General features: G+C 41.4%; 1 protein-coding gene across 1 annotated transcript; it reads left to right on the top strand.

The window, feature by feature from the left end:
- The first annotated feature begins 11,812 nt into the window (after positions 1-11,812).
- Positions 11,813-14,216, top strand: LOC105362142 (proline-rich protein 4-like). Its single transcript, XM_011499492.1, has 3 exons — positions 11,813-11,905; positions 12,521-12,874; positions 13,115-14,216. Exons 1-3 carry the CDS (start codon positions 11,894-11,896, stop codon positions 13,850-13,852), a joined length of 1,104 nt encoding a protein of 367 aa, XP_011497794.1. The 5' UTR covers positions 11,813-11,893; the 3' UTR covers positions 13,853-14,216.
- The last annotated feature ends 2,914 nt before the right edge of the window (positions 14,217-17,130 follow it).

Here is a 17,130-nt window from a genome sequence, read left to right as displayed (position 1 = left end):
TGGGGGTGGTGTGGTGCGGGGGGGGGGGGGGGGGGGGGGGTGTGTGTGAGTGTTGTTTCTTTACGGAAAATTGGAATTTCAATTTTTCTAATGTATAGCGCCGTCGATACTTAATAAAAATTGATACGGAAGATAGTATTTGAGCATTGTCTCGGCGGTTGACAGAACTTTTAATTAAAGATCGGCGCAAATGATATGGCCACCGTCTCAAACATTTAGAAAGGTGGTTAGCGAAAGGTGCTTAACGTCGTTAGAACGATTGTATTGTCGACTTGGACAATGCCATGCTTAATCGGAGCGATGTGAAGTTAATTGTGAAAAGTTCGATGGATCATCAATGCCCTCCAGCATTTAAAGTAATAACACCGAGTCCTGTTTAACTTGTTTATTTATTGAAATTGCTGATAAATAAATGGCCTGACATTAAGATGGAAGGATCGCCCGGGAATTCGTAGTTCTCATCATCGTGAGCAACGATTATTGTTTATCGTATAATAATGTGTATTTAACTTTTAAATTATAATTGCAATCAGTGAGAAGGGAAAATATTAAACTTCTCCGAGTGTAACTTTGCCAGAAGAAGAACTGTAATGTTAATTACGATTGCTGTTTATGAAATCGGTTAAATATCATTACCATTAATTTCTTTCTAAATATATCGTCGGCTCATCAAGCTGCGAAAATTCTTATATTATGTACGTTGTAGTGTAATAATTAATATTGCTAATATTTTATTCTCTTTCTCGTAATTGCCTTGGTTAATTATTACATCGAACCCATAAAATTCATTGAGACATGGTGAACCATTTAATAATGTAGGTTAGAAGAAATTTGAAATATCATTCGAAATGTCGTATGGGAAACTTATGACATGTGCCCGTAAAATAAGCTTCGAAACTTTCTTGACTTCGAAGCATCGAAATAAAAAGAAAAAACAAAACAAAACAAAACAAAAAACAAAACAAACAAACTTTATACGAAATCATCCTACTAACACAGATTTACATTCATCGTTCACTACACGCGTGCACTTTATGATCCGAACAATGCAACGAAAGGAAAAAGTATGCAGCCTCGATAACGAATTAAGCGATTATTTTCACACGCTGTTGCGTGTCGCTGCCTTCTCCGTCTCCCTCCCTCCCTCACACTCTTCATTTACAGTTAAAAAGCAACACGAGAGCACCAATTGCGTCACGGGCACGCGACGCTCAATTTGCTGCTGATCTCGGGCCCCGATAAGACCCACTTCCTCGGATAGTACGTATGTAAGCGGCCCCGTTTCTTCGGCCTCTGGACGCCGTCGTCGTTGCCAGATGATGAGCCGAGGATAAAAGGACCTTCCGGTGCTTTCCACCGCGCGAACTCGATAATAATGCCAACACGTGTACCAAGTGTCCCGGCCAAATGTTAAGAGCGAAGAAAGTCAATTTGAATTTTGTCACGCCAATGTATGTATGAGACGCGTACGCGAAATGCTTGCCGAGTTACGTTGTATAACGAGTGGAGCGTTATATTTTTGAATTTTCCTTTGTGCACTGAAAAATTTCTCCCTGTCTGGGCATTCGTTTATTTGCGCACATTTGCGAGTCGATTAAGCGTGGAAAGGAACTTGTCGATAACACGAAAAGGCATTTTAATTTTCGACGATCGCTACGGCACACGTAAAGAGGCTGATTTTTATTTACAAAGGGTATTTAAAAAATTGCAATGCGACTCATTCGATGGATAAAACAACAACAACAACGACAACAACGACGAGAACAACGACGACAACAACGACGACAACAACGACGACAACAACGACGACAACATCAACGACATCAACGACAAACGCAATTTTAATCGAATTTTCTTGCATAGTGTGGGGCTTTTCTTCTTATTTAGCAAGGCAGGGATATTTAGGGATCAAGGGATATGCGATTATTAATTCTATGCCACGATTCCAACGGAATTCTAAAAATTAAGCGTTAAGCGCGTAGACTTAAATAGTGATATTTCTGATTTTCGGAATTTCCATACTTAGGATTTCACAATAAATGATAATTTACGAGCATTATTATGGCTTAGAAGTCAATCAATTAAGGAATTTCACACATCCTTTCGTTCCAACAAATAACATAATCATAAATTGACATATACCTTTTCGAAAAATTAAGATAAATTTTATATCTTTGTTACGAGATTCGCAGGTATACTACTTGGATGTACATTAACATGCTCGCATTGACGTTTTCACTGCTCATCGATGAGTCAATTTATAAAAACAGCCGACTCCTCGGTCTATCTCGTTAACCAGCATTATTTCTCATACTTTCTAGTAATACTAGTCGTATCTCAAGGAACTCATAGATATTTGGAAACGTTATTCGCTTAAGCGAGCCAAGTCAGCTAAGCATCTACGCAAAAAGCTATTAAATACATTACGCACGTGGAAGAAGTTTTCGTTATATGAATTTTTATAATAACCGGGGGCCGGATTTTTTTCCCCCTTTTTTTTTTCATTTCATTTCGTTTTATCCTCGTTTAAGCGCGCGCACACAAATACATGGAGTACATCGCTACTGTGCGCATAAGCGAACGTATACACTTTTACGCAATGTACTTTTCGTAACGATTACGACGCTCCGTACGCGCGCAAACATTTTTTCAGCGACGGTATCTCACGTTTCATTTTTTTCGCTAAAAATCTAAAGTTCAGTGGCAATATTTTTTCTTTCTCGCGGGCGCGCATGCGCAATAACGAGAAATTATCAGCCTCGCGCATTTCCCGTTCCATACGTATTATCTAATGTTATATTCATTTGATGAAACCAGCATCGTCGGCTGCTCAACTGTTAAACTTTATTATTAACTGCATCAGCGTGGCGCGACGGCGTCGCAACACAATAATAATTGTGAGAATGTATAATAGAGAAAGACCGGACATTTATTACTGCACAATGCGGTACTTATATGGAGGGAGAGGGAATGAGAGTGAGAGCGAGGAAGAGGTTTGAATTACAGGGGGAGAGATAGAGAAATGGAAAGATGCAGACATGGAGAGATAGAGAGGATATAAGCGAGAGTGACTCGATTCTCGCGTCAACTAATATGCCAATTCAGAACATCCGATAGCAGTGGCAATAGCCGCCTCCGGATACTTAACGTACAAACATTTTAAATCACACACATCGTCAATAAACACATGTGCGCGTGTGTGTGCTTTGCCGCCTTTAAATTATGCGTATATAAATGAATGCTTCGACAGACGGACATAGCGAAGCAATTTATATCATAATAACGAAAGAGCGTTCGTAAAGCTTATCGATCAAATTTAAAAGAAATTTATAGTGTTAAACGAATAAAACGTTTAAGTTTAACATTTTTTAATTTATATTACGAACACAGACGCACGCGCGCGCGCGCGCACACATACACACGCACACGCATATAACGAACGTTTACGTATAATTTTATATCAATAACGAAGCAAAGAAATATTTACCATTTTAAGCATACCGATAACTTCAAAAATATATTGTATTGAATGAAAGGAAAAGTCGCATGTCCAACTACTTTCACAACTGTAATCCCAACAATAAACATAAAAATATCGAACAAGTTTTCATGAATTGAAATACGTCGATATTTGCTTATCAAAGACTGTCTCAATTCGTCTCGCTCTAACTCAAGCTTATAAAGCATCACCTCTCAGTTGTATCTGCATTGATAATTATCTATCGCTGCTGTAAACTTTGAAGCGGCAAAATAATAATAATAAAAATAAAAAGAAAATTAAAAAAAAAAAAAATCTCCCAATAAACTGAGCCATAAACAACGTGGAACCTGTAAAGCAAGTTAGCTCATTACATTTCTAATGTATCAACAGTACGAGCAGCCTTGTTTTCGGGTACTTTTACCATCCTCTTGGCCTTCAAACGCTCGACCTCGCGTAAAAACGCCTTATTGCCAAGATAAAAGGAACTTTCTCAGCTCGATCAATCGTATCAATTATGTGTATAAACTTGACACTTTGCCTCGTTTTTCCTAGTGTTTCGTACGCCTGGAGATGTCCCAGCGATAAAAAGTCCAGGCCACGTTGGTGCCGAGTCACGCTGGGAAATAAAAAGCGCGCTTACGTTTTTCACCACGAACCCCGCGAACTCGGCCAACGCCTACGAAATTTCACTTTCCTAGCAAAGGTGCGTTGACCAAAGGCCACTCGGGATCCGAGAGTAAATCCAGTTGCGCAATAGCCTCACAGGATAATGCGCCGCTCTTGCACAATTTGAACATTGGCGGGGGAGCATTGGACCCGGACTCGCTGACGAGGGCCTTCCTCGTCCTTCCCCTATCCTGTTGCTGGTGATAATTAATCGCGAGCGTGTGGTTACGGACGCATGGGAAAATCCAACCGTCGCCACGATATTTCCCAAGGGCGGTATTGGTGGTTGTGGTGTGGGAGGAGGGGACGAAGAAGGAGGAGGTGGAGGAGGAGGATTAGGTGGATTATGAGGGGGAGGAGGAGGAAAGCCAATGATTATAATATAGCGCATGCGTACGAAATGACGATTTCGGACTGATCGGGTGGATCGTGGCATTGGACGCGAGGAAGCGCCGATTCGGCGCAGTGGGCATTCAATACAGACAGACAGATATTGATTTACCAGAGATTTTACGCGAGATCGATTGTTATTGCGTGGTTGCGCAAAAAATTCATAAGTTTAATATCATTTTAAATTGCTGGCTTTTTTCATGGCTGCTTAAAGTGCCTCGTCCGTATTAGCGAAATAATAATTATCGGCTCGGTTTTTTTTTTACTTTATAGCCTGCCATTTGTAAAATCTATTGTGTTCGAATATGATAAACTTATTCGACTGAAATTTTCGTAAGAAAGAAAAATTAGAGCACAATTGAGTGAGTCGAGACGTATGGCTTTTGTGTAGTTGAATATTTTGTATGGTTGAAGAGCCAAGCGATCGCGAGCATTCGATACTATGCAGCTAGGATGCAGGTATTGTAGGTTTAGGTATAACGAATCCATTATACACTGTTGAACGAAAATATAACCCGAATGTACGAATGTCGTATGCTACAAATGAAGAAAAGCAGGAAAATGAATTTCATCTGCTTTATATGACAATATTCGATACTTCGAACGGTCTAAAATTCATGGCCAACGATATTTTAGCCTCTTCATCCAGATACCCTTCCTTATTTCGTTGAAATATTATAAAAATTCTATCCGAAAAAGAGCGTATGATGTTTTGGAAAAAATGATTGACTTCTCGAATGTTGTACAGCTCGAATTTGAAAATGAAATTTATGAACGGTTAATAGAAAATATTCAGTGCGTAGCTAATCAAGACAAATAATGATATCATAACTTGTCTCGATTATCTTTAAGTAGAACGCAAGAAAGAAAAAACCGTCGCATTGTCGCAAACTATATCTACTTGGTATTTAGATTAATTCATTAATATTCTTATAAAATGATAAAAATAGATTATTTGCGCCGAGCGTTGCGCATATATTTTTCCCCGCTGAATGCGAGATCTAATGTCTTATTCTCTAATCATTCGGTATGATCTATTTAAATGTTCAAAGTCACAATATTTTAATAATTCATTAATTTTACATCTGTCGAGCGCATTCGCATAATGTAATGATTTCATTGAATGCATTATTAAAACAAATTAATTAAACAATCGTGCATGTCGTCCCATTAATACTTGATCGTAAAAAAATTTATAAATGAACTTAGTAGCTTACTTTGATGTATCGCAAACTCTCTGAAGTATCGACAATTAATTCCTGCCTCTAACAATAATTTCAATAATAATATAAGATATTTCTTAGAATTCAATCGAATTGGCGATTATTTCTCTTTTAACAGTTCGGTCTTAGGGGAATATGTTCAGACTTCACTTTCAATTGCTTTTCATGTCTTTTACTGTGATTTTTATTAACTTTGTGTAAGGTATAAAACGAAATCGTCAATATATGTTCTTATCATCTAAAAAATATCGACGTATTTATCGTAAATTCCATTGCTTTTTCAAAACCTCGCATTAGTTTTATCAATTAATTATAATAAAAGAATAAAGAAATGAAAACAAAAAATGTCGAGTTCGAGCGCGTTATTTATTAAATTAAATCTAATTAACGAGGAAAGCCATCATACATTATTCATCTGTAAAAAACGGAAATTTTCGGCAAATATTTGGTAGTCGCAGAAAAAAGAAAGTATGATAGGTAGACATTGATAAGTGATTTATGGTTCCAAAAAATCTGATGAAACGAATTAGAATACTAATGTCCGATTTCTCTCGAATTTAGGCGCAAACGTCAGATCTACAAAATTCACGTACTTTCCATTATTTTAAATTTGCCAAACAGTTACATAACGAACAATTTCCATAATAAAGCACTGGGAAACAATGCATGGGGTGAGCGATGGTCGACTTACCCGAGTTTCCTCCCGGCCTCGGGACTCCTGTAAAAGTCGCAGCGATGCAGCGGTTTCCGGGGATCATCGGGCGTTCGTTGACCGGCGGCCTCGCATAGCGACCGGTAGATCTGGAATTGGAGTACCCCGGCGACGAAGTTCCTGAAACATAAGCCAGGGAATATTAGCCGAGCACTTGCTACGCATAGGCGCGCAGTTATCCGTAGCCCCGGAACGATAAATATCGATCTGCGCGTCGGTGGGCGCGTATCGCCTTCACCGAGTATTGCCAAACGATTACGTGCGCGCACTCTCCGCTTTTCACTTGCACTCTCGCGCGCGCACTGACATTTCCTCGTCCTTCCCTCGTTTACGCCTAAAAGGACGAGCGCCGATAGGACAAGCGAGTACATTTATTTCCACTGACCTCGTAAATTACTTTGTTTTTCTTATTAAGATGCGCCAACGAGCCAGCCTACTAGCTCTATCACACACACACACACACACACACACGCGCACGCACGCACACGCACGCACACACACACACACACACTATATATATATATATATATATATATATATATCTATATATATATATATATCTTGTTAATTGGACGTTCTAAGTTGCACAATATTCTGTATTCTATATATCTATTGAATATGTGCACAATCTACTTACAATATTACAATATTACACATTTGACTATAACTAGTAATTATTAATAAATATTATAATTACATTTGTACTTAAATATTTATTTATTCTAATGTGTAATTGATTATAATATTTATCGTTAATTTAAACACACACACACACACACACACACACACATTTCCCTTACATTAATATATAATAATTAACGTTTTTTATTTATTTTTATATTTATCCTCTTAACTCACTATACGTATTCGCTGTGTAGAAAATTAAAAATTAAATTTATTCTTAGTTTTTATTTTTATTTTTTTTCCTTATTATCAAGAATATTCATTGAATGCAGCCATGTATTAAACCATTTTGTCGTTAATTCACAATTTTTTATACTTATTGCATTACTTATATATATGGTTCAAGTAAATATTAATGCCTCTACATAGCATTAAAACAATATTAAACTCATACTTATTCGTGCATTACGATAATGTTTTGTGGAAATGTTATGAGGTGAAAAAATGCCCCTTCCTAAGCTATAATGTAAGATTTTGTATCTTTATCTCGTTTTACCACTATTTTTCTTTTCACTAGTTTTAATCGAGAGACTTAACGCTGATGTATTTATTAATTTGGTATTTTCATTTAGTAAAAGACCCGTTCAAATAAATTAAACATTAACAAGAATAAAGATGAAAGTGAGAATGTTTGCGCAGAAAGTAAGTAATTATATTATAAGAGATATTCGTCCCACTGAAAAAACAAATCTATTTAAATTCTGCGTCGTTTTATGTGCTGTAAAATTGTTGAGACTCGCGTAGAGTGACAAGGTGATCCACTACAACCATCCGTTAACGTTCTTCCAAATCAACGAAAATCTCATTTACGATATACACAAATGTAGAAACGCAGTGCGCCTCCAATCATCGGCGTATGGACATTTCATACAGCACGTCCGTTCGCTCAATGGACAAGTGTTACATATGCGTCGGTCCAAGTACCTCCGACTATTCTCCGTAACATTTTACAAGACGTCCTTTACGTAATTGCTCTTACCAGCTTTTTACGATCAAATAATGCCATCTACCGCCCAATACGCATCCTCGGAATGGAGAAACGTGAAAGAAAGGTGGAAAGAGAGGAGAGAAAGAGAATTCTCACTGCCCCACGTGAGCCTACATTCTGGCCTTTTATTTACTGTCTCGTGAACGTACGTCGGACCGACTACGTCATGTGCATCGAAAATATTCTCTAATTATTGTAATATGCGGATGTTTACAATTCAAAGATACTGGACGTGCATGATCGATGCGTAATTGCGGCACAGCACGAGGGTAATGGCGCCGTTTATTATACGTTTATTCATGCGAATTTTATAATTACGTTTACGTATACCCACGGCCCGCCACGGCTCCCTCCTTTTATAATTTACGATTTTATGATTATCATTGGATGAAAGCGATTGCGCGATCATTTAATTAAAAATAAAAATCAATTATCTTTGTAGCAAAAGCTCAAATTAAAAAGCAGAGCGATATTAATGCAAATATTGTGGGCGTGAAAAGTATTCACGCACATTCCAAATTTTTCTTAATAATTCTATAAAATTTATAAATGCAGAATTTGAAGCAATAGCCTTTTCACTTTTGTAATTGAACTTTTCCTTCGTAAATTATCCGCTTTCCCGATCTGGTGATAAATCTTTTTTAAAGAGCCTCGAGCCGCACTTTATTAAATAACAATTTTCACGTTTGCTTTGTTTACTTAATCATATATTAAGGAGAACGAGTTTGTAAAGTAAGTTTGAAAATTCGTGGTTACAGTCGCTGGTATTGTAGCTTCGGTAGTAGCAATTTGTCTTCTGTGCAATTCGTGACTCACAGCTTTATATTGCTACTTTCGAAGCCGCAATTGGGAAGTGTACGCCACCAATTGCACTTACGGTAGCGGCAAATATCATGTTCCCTCTTCCTCGAACAATGATGCTTTTCCCCCTTACGCGATCGAACTGACTCGTTGCTCAAATAAATGGCAGATTACGAAATGATTTGCCAATAAAGTTATAAATTCAGTCTCTAATCATCTTGCGGCGATTTCAAAAAAAAATTTCTAAATCGTTGCCGCCTACTTGACGTGGCCTTACGCCGAGGCCTTACCTCGGCAAAGAATTCGACTATACGACACGAACAGCTCGCTAACTCCTCGCTAATTCTCCGAGAACTTGGGCATCACTGGAGCCGAGCCGCCAATGAATTAAGCAAATTTCTCCGCAATTTTCAGCCGTTTGGATTTCGCGACATCGGCCGAACAGCCGCAAAACAATACCGAATGGAGCTCGAGCTCTCGACATAGCGAGTATAGGCGCTTATTTTTTTTTTTTTTTTTGTCAACTCATGCTGTGCCCGCGACCTTACGTATCCACGACTCTAATTAAAACTTTGGTTTACCGCTGCACGGACTTGTTTTCTATGGACTTATCCTTATTGTATAGAATCGACAATGGCGCTGACATACAAAGCACAGCGTCGTTACCGACAAAAGTGAGGTGCATTTTAAATAATCGAATTGGAGCTTTCAGCGGCTTTAACGCATTTTCAATTTGCTTTCTTGATACGCGTAAGAATCTCTTTTTACCTGAAAATTCAATTGAACGTAGCTGTGAGCGTGTGGTGCAAAAAAAAAAAAAAAAAACGTAAAAAAAAAAAAAGAAATAAAAAAAAAATTCGCCGTTTTACCTTCGTTATAAAACGGGATAATAATATTCTTATGTTTTGGTGCAAATTAATGTCCCGAAAAATTTGCATTTCTCTTCCTAAGGATTGATTTTATTAATCATCTCATCTCTCATTGCGTTTCATTGATGTTTATATGTTTTCATAAAAGGGATTGAATTTTTTATTTATCTGTTTTTTTATTTTATTAATAAAATGTTAATAAAATGTTCGCGCATTATGTTATTTGATTTGATTTTATATTATATTCAATCCAATTCTTATACTCGGAAACTTTTGAAAAATCTACTTATAATACAAATAGGTGAAAGAGAGAGAGAGAGAGAGAGAGAGAGAGAGAGAGAGGAGGGGGGGGTGAGACAGAATAATTAATCATCGACCTATGCAGAAAAGTATAAATATATTTATTTTGGAGCATTTGGAGAAAAAATTCTCTTACGCTTATAATGTTGTGACTCACTTATTAATCTAAGCTCCACTATTCATTATTCATGATATCTACAGGAAAGTCTCAATATCTTCAATCATATTGATTATAACGTTAGTTTGCGCCCACTTTATTCTCATGTGCCTATAAAACATTTAAGGGATAAATATCACTTACTTTACTTTTAACGATATATGGCTTAAATTTATGAGGCATATACTCGTAAAAAAGACAACTCACATTGCCAAAAATGCTATTGTATGCTCTGTAAGTCATGTACATTTAAGAATGCAATATAAATTATCTATTTATATACTATGTTACATAAATTTTTGAGCTCCTGGCTGTGCGAGCGAGCGCGCGCATACATCAATACATATATATGCATCTAGATGATAATGATTTATCAGTTTTAATCATTAAGAATATTATATCAAGTTCATTTGCTCGAGCGATAACATAATTTACATTGCATTCTTACACGCTCAATTGCATTCGGACAAGTATTTCTGGAGAAGCAAACTCCTACCAGCATAACACCAATGAGCGGCGGTAAATTATTTAAATAAATATCGTATAATTAATTGTCCTGTGTTATATAATTGCAATTACAAACGAGTAGTCTAATAGGACGCGTGGTAGGGCGGTGTGCACCAAGTGAATTTATAGGCTGATTAAAAAAAAAAAAAGATAAGAAAAAATTATAATGTTCACAAATTGTAAAACAAATTGAGTCACAAAAATATAATTTGAAAGTAGTTTTATAATTCGGTTACTTAATAGCCGGTGACTCAGTGAAGGAGCATGAGCTATTCAAATAAACTCCGTACACATGAAAGCATCAGTTGCGAAGTGCACTCCAAAGTCAATCAAAAGATTATTCTGATGTAATCAATTAACGATCCCGTAAGATGAAAGATCAAGTGCGAAACGGCGCGCACAATCCTCTCTCGTATTCCCATTTGCTCGTTACACCGCTCAAAGGCAATCAATAGCCCATCATTACAATTATCATCTCGCACTAATACACCGACATCCTAAGTTCGTAAACTCCGGGGAACATGTGCGAGCGCATCCCTGCCGATAACGATTGGGAGCATCGGCCAGGCAGTCTAACTTGCCAGGGACAATCGAGCGCGGCAGCCTCCGGGCGACATTGCAACCAGTGCCCCGGGCGCGGCGAGACCCTAATTAGGAAGAGGCGTCACGGCGCACCGCCAACAAATCGAACTCGCGGCCGCGTAAGAAACTGGGCCGCACGATCGATTGTTCACGAGCGCAGCGGCCGTAGGCGTATTACGCGGTCGGGACACGGGCAGCCTCGAGGTGGGAGAGGTAGTCGTCGGCGAAAAGGAGGCGCGAACGAAAGCGAGAGGGAGGCCGAGGGAAAAGGAAATCGAGAGCCTCGACGAGAGCGAGAGCGGCGATCGGTCGCGTGTGTCCCGGGGGAGTGGTGGTCGGCTGTCGCGCTCGCTCGTGCGAACAAAGGACGCGGGGGGAGGGGGGGGAGGCGAGGCGCTCGCGGGCCCCTCTACCTGCCGGGGGCCCGCGCTCACCGCGAAGGCGAAAGTGCCAAGCGTATATAAGGCCCCGGACGCCCGGCAATCAGCATCCAGTTCGCTTCTGGACGCACCCGGAACATCGCGAAAGCAAAAATGAGGAGTCTGGTACGTGAAAGCTTTGGCCCGCAAGTGCGCGGCTCAAGACGTCGTCCGAGTGTGCGACCGCTGTGTGTCCGGTTCCTCCCCGGATCCTCCCGAGACCGGCCCAACCGCGACCGCCGCCTCGACCACCGCGAGTGATCGCTTCCCTCGACGACCTCCGAGTGCTTACTCAAACTCGCCCGAATCACCTACATCTCCTTCCTATCTACGTCTACGTCCACGTCCAGGTCCACGTCCAGGTCCACGTCCACGTCCACGTCCACGTCCACGTCCACGTCCACGTCCACGTCCGCGTCCACGTCCGCGTCCACGTTCACGTCCACGTTCACGTCCGCGTCCACGTAAAGATCGGGCCCCTGATACGAATGCTCCTCTCTACAGGAAAACTCTATGGATAATTCCGCGAATCGCGACAAACCGAACTCTGGATTAAACGAACTTATGGGGAATTATAGAAGGGCGCCAACGACTCGCTTGTCCGAACCCGTGGACCCACCGACTCGGCCATCGAGACGATCCCTAATCGGCGAAGACCGTCGGGCCCAATATGGTCGACGACGGCCTCACGCTCACCTGACCCCTTGCTACCGTTAAAGAATCGATTGATAAATGTTGCAGATTCACGTGGCCCTGATCGCCCTTTTCGCGGTGGCGACGTGGGCTGAGGATTCCGAGAAGGCAGCCACTCAGGAGGCGTCCAAGGGCACGGCATCGGCCCTTCCGGAATCCAAGAAGCAGGAGAAGCGCGGACTTCTCGGGCTTGGCTACGGTTACGCCTACGACGGCGGCTACGACATCGGCGCCGCTGGCCATCTCCAGGGTCTCGACCTTGGCCATGGCTACGGTGGCAGCTACGATGATGGCCATCATCACGAGAAAGTCATCACCGTGTACAAGAACGTCCCGGTGCCTTATCCCGTTGAGAAGCACATCCCTTACCCGGTAGAGAAGCAAGTCCACGTTCCCGTTAAGGTAAGCCGCATCGCAGAATCAAAAGCGAATGCCATTTTGGTAGATGAACTCAACGGAGCCCCGTATTGGCCTTATCGATTGACTGTCGAATAGGCAATGCTATAGATTATCAGACCAGACGACGAAAATTTGTCAGCATCCTCGTAAATGATCGCGCAGTCCTTGCGGCTGCGTCCTCGCTCACATAACACCTCACCACTAAATTACGTTCAAGTAAAGATCGACACCGATATTTTGCAGGTGCCGGTCCCACAGCCCTACCCCGTAGAAAAGGAAGTTCCAGTACCTTACAAGGTGTACGTGAAGGTTCCGGTCCACATACCCCAGCCCTACCCCGTTGAGAAGAAGGTTCACGTGCCCGTACACGTGCCCGTCGATCGGCCATACCCCGTGAAGGTCTACGTACCTCAGCCGTACCCAGTGGAGAAGCACGTGCCGTACCCGGTGAAGGTACCCGTGCCACAGCCCTACCCCGTCGAGAAGAAGATCCACGTGCCGGTGAAGGTCCCCGTCCACGTACCCGCACCCTACCCAGTGGAGAAACTGGTACCGTATCCGGTTAAGGTGGCCGTCGACCGTCCTTACCCTGTACCCGTACCCAAGCCCTACCCCGTCGAGGTCGAGAAGCACGTGCCCTATCCCGTGGAGAAGCACGTCCCGTACCCGGTGCAGGTACCGGTCGACAGGCCCTACCCCGTGCACGTCGACCGACCCGTGCCCGTAGCCGTCAAGGTCCCCGTGCCCCAGCCCTACCCGGTCGAGACGCCAGTACCGTACCCGGTTGAGAAGCCGGTGCCCTACCCAGTCAAGGTACCCGTCGACAGGCCCTACCCCGTCCACGTGGAGAAGCACGTTCCCGTGCATGTTGAGAAGCCCGTGCCCTACCCGGTGAAGGTCCCTGTAGCCGTCCCCGTCTACAACCAGTATTACGGACACGACGGAGGCGCCTACAACGACTACGGCGGTTACCTCCACTGAGTCCGAGTGTCGGCGCTGACCACCAGGCTGACTCCACGCGGACGTCAACTGGCGCCACGTACCACGCAGTACTCGAAATTATTTGTAAATTGTAATTTATAGCGCGAGGAAGCTAGAGGATGCGACGACGATTGTAAACGACACGTCGACACGTGCTCTTATTGGCCTCGGATTAATGTACACTCGGTTTACCGAAGTTCCCCCGCTCACCTGGGAATTGTAACGTCCGAAGGGCCGTTGTTCAAGCGCGAAACGATTATCACGAGGACGCGAACCTCGATGTAGATTATTGTTTTGTATCTACTTAGGAGATTAATGTATTTTTTTATACTGAAAACATATAAAGAACACTGAAAAATATATATGCTATCTGGATTTATACGTCTCTTACCTCCATCTCATTCCTTGCAATTCCTAGCCGCACGGTTATTATGAAGTATTTATGAAGCTCGCGATTGCTCATTAATAATTATCCTCATCCACCCTCCTGACATTTAAGACCACCATCCGTCATTTAATAATCCCTCGCTTCGATCCACGTGAGCTTCGATCTTTCCTCAGTCACTTAACGACAATCACTCCGAAATTTGAGAAAACAATAATTTGTGCATAATTCGAATCTCCCATGCGCCCATTATATTTATATATATATATATATATTTTTTTTTTTTGGGGGGGAGGGGTGGAATAAATGTAGGAACTATTGAAAAAATCGCAGCATCCCGATCTTATTACGAAAGCTTTAGCGAAAAACGTAACGAACGCTACGGGTGTTCGCCTCCATCGAGTCAGAAGCAAAATCCAGGAGCGCTCCGGCCTCGTCGTAGATAATTTCGTCATTGCCGATTGGAAGACGCCGGGAAAGCGGGGAATGATGAAAATGAACGATAGGCAATTGCGGACCAGAGGCGGTTATTCGCAGAGATATGGCGAATCTCGTTGCGCAAAGTGTCGATCATCGTCTGAGAGCGCGCGCACGCTATATAAATTATACGTTTGGCTGGCGCGCACGCGTAGCTCGACTGTGACGTTCTCAAATCTATGTGGTTGATGGGTATGAGTATAACTAATGACTTTAACGATCGATCGTCACGGTTTCGTTTGATATATGGCCCGAGACACTGAAATCGACGCTATGGGGATCGGTCGCGCGCACTTGAAAGCTTGCGCAAGCTTCAACGGTCCCATTGGCTTTCATTGCTAATTTCTGGGGAATTGGCGGTAGTGCGCGGGAAACTCGCCTCTTAAATAACCAGTTGGCCTCCTTCGATTACTTTAATTTGAGCGGGAGGCAAAAAATCAAACGATTCTCTCTCCCACTCCCCTCCTGGCCCACCCAAGTGATTCGAGTGCTTTACACTTCGTGATTGTTAATCATTTAAATGAAATTTAACGACGGCATATCGACCACTCAAAGTCGTCGTTTTAAACTTAAGCGTAATGTTCTATTTACTCTTCACACGGACTGCTTGTTCGATATATTCCATTAAAATTTTTCACAATACGTGTCCAGGCGATGGGACGAAAGAAAAGCCAAAACATTCGAAACGAAAAGGAAACGAAACAAAAGAAAATCCGAAAAAAAAAATGGAGACAAATGGCGCGAGGATATGATTTTTCTTCCGTTGTCACTCGCGGGGATGCTAATTAAACTCATCTATATATTAATTATAGAACAGGAGGCAGCGCCGTAGAGAGTGTCCTTTTCGCCATTTTCTCGCCGTACACTTCGACTACCAAGTGCACTTAATACGATGGACGAATAATCATTGGAGGAACTTGGTCAGTCGAGCGATTTTTCACATTCGCGTAACAATGAAACATACGTGACTTTCTTGGAAATTAGAAGGAACGGTTTTACGGGCTCTCTTAAATCCCTTTATGACACTCGAATGTGGAAAGTATTGTGCAACAATTCGCTAGATGTCGGGCAAATAATGTCAAAATTACATTCGACAACGTTTTTCTAGCGGAAAATCATTTCAGCCCCGTTTTATTCTCTCACCTTATTTTTCAATTATTTCGGAAACCTTTAGATTATAAAAATAGACTCCTCGGTCGCTCAGCTGGCCTGCGAACATTTAAATTACTCGACCCACGGCTCTCCCTCCCGCCACTCCTCGCAACGGTCGACGAAAGCAAGAGAAGAGAATAAAAAATCATAACAAGCATTAAATACTCATTAATTGTGAATGAGAATGGCCGTAATATCGCGGAGAAAAGGCAAAAAGATTCCGAAACTCATTGCGAATTTCAAAACAGCTAACACCTGACGCTCGACGTAGCTTTTATTCACTTACATATATATGCATCTCCAGAATAGATAGAGGCATGTAAGAAAAAGTATTGCGCAATACATTATTAGCTAATAATACGCGACGCCGGAACTGAAAGTAAGAGACTTCTTTAGGCTATTAATGCGTGCCAGTTTGAAAGTTGGGCGAATGAAAGGTCGAGAAAATAGGGGGGTAAGTTTCTGTCGACAGAATTTGGGAAATGAAAAATAATAATTATCGAATGCATAGGGTTCGTTTTCCCCTATTTAAATTTCATGGAGTTGGGGGGGGGGTGGAGTGGGGACAGAATCGTTGATAAGCTATTAACGATGGGATGGGAAAAGAAAGGGCGAAGAAGTCTTGGTGAATCGATAACTAGCGCTCTTTTAGCGCAACGCAGCACTATTTTCAAAAAAAGAAAAAAGTATTGCGTAGTGCTGCAATCGGTAAAGCAGGTAGCGAATGGTATTAAGAACAACTAGTGTATTACTTTGTAACGTTAAAAACAAAAGTCTCCGATGAATGTGCGTGCGGTTATAGTAGACTCTTTACGTCCAATATACCTTTCCAAATATTCGTTACGATGTACTTTTTATCAATACCTTTGAGACAATTTCCAGTTGAACGAAGAACCTTTTCGTCAATGCTAATCGTTGGTCGGTATAAAAGTAAAAAATGCCTATTGTTTTTTTTTCTTATTCTTTTCTTTTTTTTCTTTACACGGGATAGCTTAGTATGTTAAAAATTAAAATTGCGCCTCGAGTCGAACCAGCAAACACTTTCTGCTATTCAAGAGCCTTGTAAAGTGACACGGTTTACGAATTTTCTAATAAATTACATTTTAATGATAATTTATTCGTTCGACTCTTTCCGCATATGAATGAAGATTTTCCTTTCAATTTCCAATAAAGTTGATAAAAAATCCATAAAAATGTAACCACATGAGTATTAGCGGAATTTGTAGAGCAAACATCGTTGTAATCTTGCATTTTGATGAAAATA

The sequence above is a fragment of the Ceratosolen solmsi genome, unplaced genomic scaffold (assembly GCF_000503995.2).
Source record: "Ceratosolen solmsi marchali unplaced genomic scaffold, CerSol_1.0 scaffold35, whole genome shotgun sequence".
Classification (NCBI taxonomy): domain Eukaryota; kingdom Metazoa; phylum Arthropoda; class Insecta; order Hymenoptera; family Agaonidae; genus Ceratosolen; species Ceratosolen solmsi.
This window is presented reverse-complemented; position numbering and strand designations above follow the sequence as displayed.

Excerpts from the sequence above, each read along its gene's own strand:
- LOC105362142 (XM_011499492.1), top strand. Across the intron at positions 12,875-13,114 it reads AAGTCCACGTTCCCGTTAAG|GTGCCGGTCCCACAGCCCTA; the intron begins GTAAGCCGCATC and ends GATATTTTGCAG.